Consider the following 4,311-nt stretch of genomic DNA (forward strand, 5'->3'; position numbering starts at 1 on the left):
ATGACGACTCTTGGAGCAGGATACAGCACCACTATCATTACCGCTACAGAGCTGCCCACTACTACTACTACTAAACCTAAACAGCCTTACACACATCTACTGCCTTGTCTCTTCCATGCTTTGTTGCTACTACTGCCACTACTATTGCCATCCACACTGTACTGCTGCTGCTCCCAATTAAAAGAGAGGCTTTTTCCAGGCTTGTTCAGAACAAGCCACTATTTCTTCTGACAACTAACACTAGTGAGTGCATAAACACGGAAGGGATATGCCCAAGTTAAGGCATCATTTTTGGATGCTTGGTCCCAACAAGCCACAGTTTTTTCCCCATAACACCATGTGTGTTTAATCATCATTGGCCCTGACAATTTTTGGAAGCTTTCTAATAAGAAGAACGATGCATTGTGCTTTTAAATACGCTGTCATGCGTTTACACATAGATCTGACATCATTTGCCATTGCTGTCATTGCATTCAAGAGCTTAAAACGGGAGAGCAAAAAAACATAAAAAGTCAACAAAAAGGGATAACATCTTTACATAAAAATCTGAGTCCTAGGATATGTCAGAGCATATTTGCGTATAATCGATTCAGATCAGAATCAAATTTTTTGAAGAATTTGCCAAATCGGACATGAAACCAATTTCAAGATGATAGCTCAACTCAACTCATCTAATGGTTGATGGTGATGTGTGGGGACGGCAGAATCTTTTATAGATTTTCGATCAAAACCCATGAGTTTTAAGCTACAGAGGTAGCACTTGTTATCTTGACCTGACCACTACCAGACTTCACCAATATTATAGCATGCCACAAAACAGCAACAACAGTCTAATAGTAGGTGTACGAAATGGCATGCTATATTAATAACGTAGATTAGATGCCTATATGTAAGATTTAGGGAGCATAGTAGGTCCATAGAGACAGGTATAGGATCACCAAGATTGATTGAGCATATACACTCACCTAAAGAATTATTAGGAACACCATACTAATACTTTGTTGGACCCCCTTTTGCCTTCAGAACTGCCTTAATTCTACGTGGCATTGATTCAACAAGGTGCTGATAGCATTCTTTAGAAATGTTGGCCCATATTGATAGGATAGCATCTTGCAGTTGATGGAGATTTGAGGAATGCACATCCAGGGCACGAAGCTCCCGTTCCACCACATCCCAAAGATGCTCTATTGGGTTGAGATCTGGTGACTGTGGGGGGCATTTTAGTACAGTGAACTCATTGTCATGTTCAAGAAACCAATTTGAAATGATTCGAGCTTTGTGACATGGTGCATTATCCTGCTGGAAGTAGCCATCAGAAGATGGATACATGTTCTCATTCTGTTTACGCCAAATTCGGACTCTACCATTTGAATGTCTCAACAGAAATCGAGACTCATCAGACCAGGCAACATTTTTCCAGTCTTCAACAGTCCAATTTTGGTGAGCTCGTGCAAATTGTAGCCACTTTTTCCTATTTGTAGTGGAGATGAGTGGTACCCGGTGGGGTCTTCTGCTGTTGTAGCCCATCCGCCTCAAGGTTGTGCATGTTGTGGCTTCACAAATGCTTTGCTGCATACCTCGGTTGTAACGAGTGGTTATTTCAGTCAACGTTGCTCTTCTATCAGCTTGAATCAGTCGGCCCATTCTCCTCTGACCTCTAGCATCCACAAGGAATTTTTGCCCACAGGACTGCCGCATACTGGATGTTATTCCCTTTTTTACACCATTCTTTGTAAACCCTAGAAATGGTTGTGCGTGAAAATCCCAGTAACTGAGCAGATTGTGAAATACTCAGATCGGCCCGTCTGGCACCACCAACCATGCCACGCTCAAAATTGCTTAAATCACCTTTCTTTCCCATTCTGACATTCAGTTTGGAGTTCAGGAGATTGTCTTGACCAGGAACACCCTCCTAAATGCATTGAAGCAACTGCCATGTGATTGGTTGACTAGATAATTGCATTAATGAGAAATAGAACAGGTGTTCCTAATAATTCTTTAGGTGAGTTTATATGAGGAGCATGAAGAAAAAAGTGATGCATTAACATACGCAGGAATAGAGGTGGTGAAAGCCCCAGTTCGTGGAAGGGACAGGAACCTCATCCTGTTACAAAAAAAAGCTTCTTGGATTATCAAAACAAATGCAATGGGTCCTTTAGGACTAAATGATAGGAATGATCTAGCGGTATTTGTGTAACCTTTTATGCTATTTACATTGTTTTATTGAGCTGTCTATGGTTGTCATGGATATGTTGCTGACGTGAGCGTATATTATGTGGGCACGCCAGCGACATCACGTTGAGGCCCGAGGAAGTGTAAAAAGCGTGAAACGGCTGTTGCCTTTCACTGTGTTGTACCCACATCTTTCCTGTTTTTAATGTGAAACAATAAAGCTGCAACAAGATTTGGTGAGTGTTTTTTTTCATTTCTTGAAGATTATATTTGGCTGAGCACCACCGGTTGTCACGCGGCAAGTGGAGTATTGATGAGTCAGGGTTTGGAATGTTGGACACAGTGCCGACCCTTTTGATCTATTTTGTGTCCACATTAATAACGTATAGTAGCCATGCTAGATGCCCTATGGTCAATATAATAAGTACTGCACTTGTATGTCAGTGGTCAGGTCTAAAGTTCAAGTCCAAAAATGGCACTAAGCTTGGAGCAAAGAAGGGACAAAGAGGTTTTACAGTAATCAACTCCTATTAGTTTAACTTCCATGTTCATTTGATTTTTGTTACATTATATTTGATTGGAGAACCTCTTTAACTCAAATCTTTCTTATAGCATCTTTGACATCTTTATTTCGGACACTGTAGATGATGGGGTTCAGCATGGGTGTCATGGTTGAGTAAAGGATGGAGATGGATTTGTCTATGTCAGGGGAGGAACTTGAACGTGGACGTAAATACAGACTCATGATGGTCCCATAGTAGAATGTCACCACAATGATGTGGGAGGCACATGTGGAGAGAGCTTTGTACCTTCCACGAGAAGACCTGATCTTTAAGATGGTGGACAGAATATGAATATATGAAATCAGAATCAATAGAAAGGATAGACTAACTATTATGCCTGCTGCAATACAACTTGACAACTCATGTAGCCAAGTATCACTGCAGGATATTTGTAAAAATGCGGGTACCTCACAAAAGAAATGATTGACATGGTGGGTATGGCAGAAGGACATCTGGAAGGTATAGAATACTTGTAAAATAGAGTTGATAAAGCTTGAGATCCATGACGCAGCAGCCAGATTGATGCACATCTTCTGGCTCATAATAGTGTTGTAGTGAAGGGGTCTACAGATGGCAGCAAATCTATCATAGGACATGACTACAAGTATGAAACACTCTGTAGACCCAAAAGCCAAATGAAAGTGCATCTGGACAGCACATTCTAGTAGAGAGATGCTCTGGTCTTTGGCCAATGTGTTCTGTAGGATTTTAGGGATTACAGTGGTAGACAAGCAAATGTCAATAAAGGAGAGATTTATGAGAAAGAAATACATGGGAGTGTGGAGCTTTGGACTAATCCTCACCACAATTATCAGTAGAAGGTTTGCTAACAATGATATGACGTACATTATCAAGAAGGTAATAAAACCAGGGACCTTCAAGTATGGAATATCGGAAAAACTGAGAAGTATAAATCTGGTAGAAGACTGGTTAAAAAGTTCCATAACATTTAAAGGAGACCCTGACAAAAAGTCAAAATAAAATCTTATTTGATGACATATTTACCTGCAAAGGCTAAGGACAGTACTCTTTGAATATTGTGTACTCCTATTATAATCATATGATCTGTGGTCAACTCTAGGAACAGCGTAAAAAGCATTGTACTTTGTCATATCTTGTTATCCATTAGACATTGTGGACTCTTGATATTTGTGAGGTTGAGACATTTTGTCATAAAAACTCCTACATAGAGGCTCTAAATATAAAGAAAGCAGCTTAGAGTAGAGCTTCTAGACTCTAGGCTATTTATATTTCTCTTACACGAGTTCTCCTTTTCTTACTTTACCTGTGGATTAGGCCTCTTGACGTCCAGCAATCCAGTGGTGTGGTCTCCAATGCAATAACATGAAGATAAAGCCACCTGTTTGGGATGTGCTCTTATATATCATTTTACAGACTCTCTAATTGTCCCAGAGCAATTACTGAGCCATGACAAATAATTTTCTAATCAATCCGCCAACACGAATTATCCTTAAATTTTTAAATTTGCTTCTCTTCAATGTTTGTATAAAAAGTATAGAGATGAGCCAAGTTTTGAAAAATTAGATTCAGACGCTTTGCCAAATTTCGCCAAGAA

At 39.9% G+C, this 4,311-nt stretch overlaps 1 protein-coding gene across 1 annotated transcript; it reads right to left on the minus strand.

Annotated features, from left to right (window-relative positions):
• Positions 1 to 2,767: 2,767 nt before the first annotated feature.
• LOC120981556 (olfactory receptor 2B2-like) lies at positions 2,768 to 3,679 on the minus strand. Its single transcript, XM_040411094.1, has one exon. The coding sequence runs from the start codon at positions 3,677 to 3,679 to the stop codon at positions 2,768 to 2,770; it is 912 nt and encodes a 303-aa protein (XP_040267028.1).
• Between the last annotated feature and the right edge of the window lie 632 nt (positions 3,680 to 4,311).

The sequence above is a fragment of the Bufo bufo genome, chromosome 11 (assembly GCF_905171765.1).
Source record: "Bufo bufo chromosome 11, aBufBuf1.1, whole genome shotgun sequence".
NCBI lineage: Eukaryota > Metazoa > Chordata > Amphibia > Anura > Bufonidae > Bufo > Bufo bufo.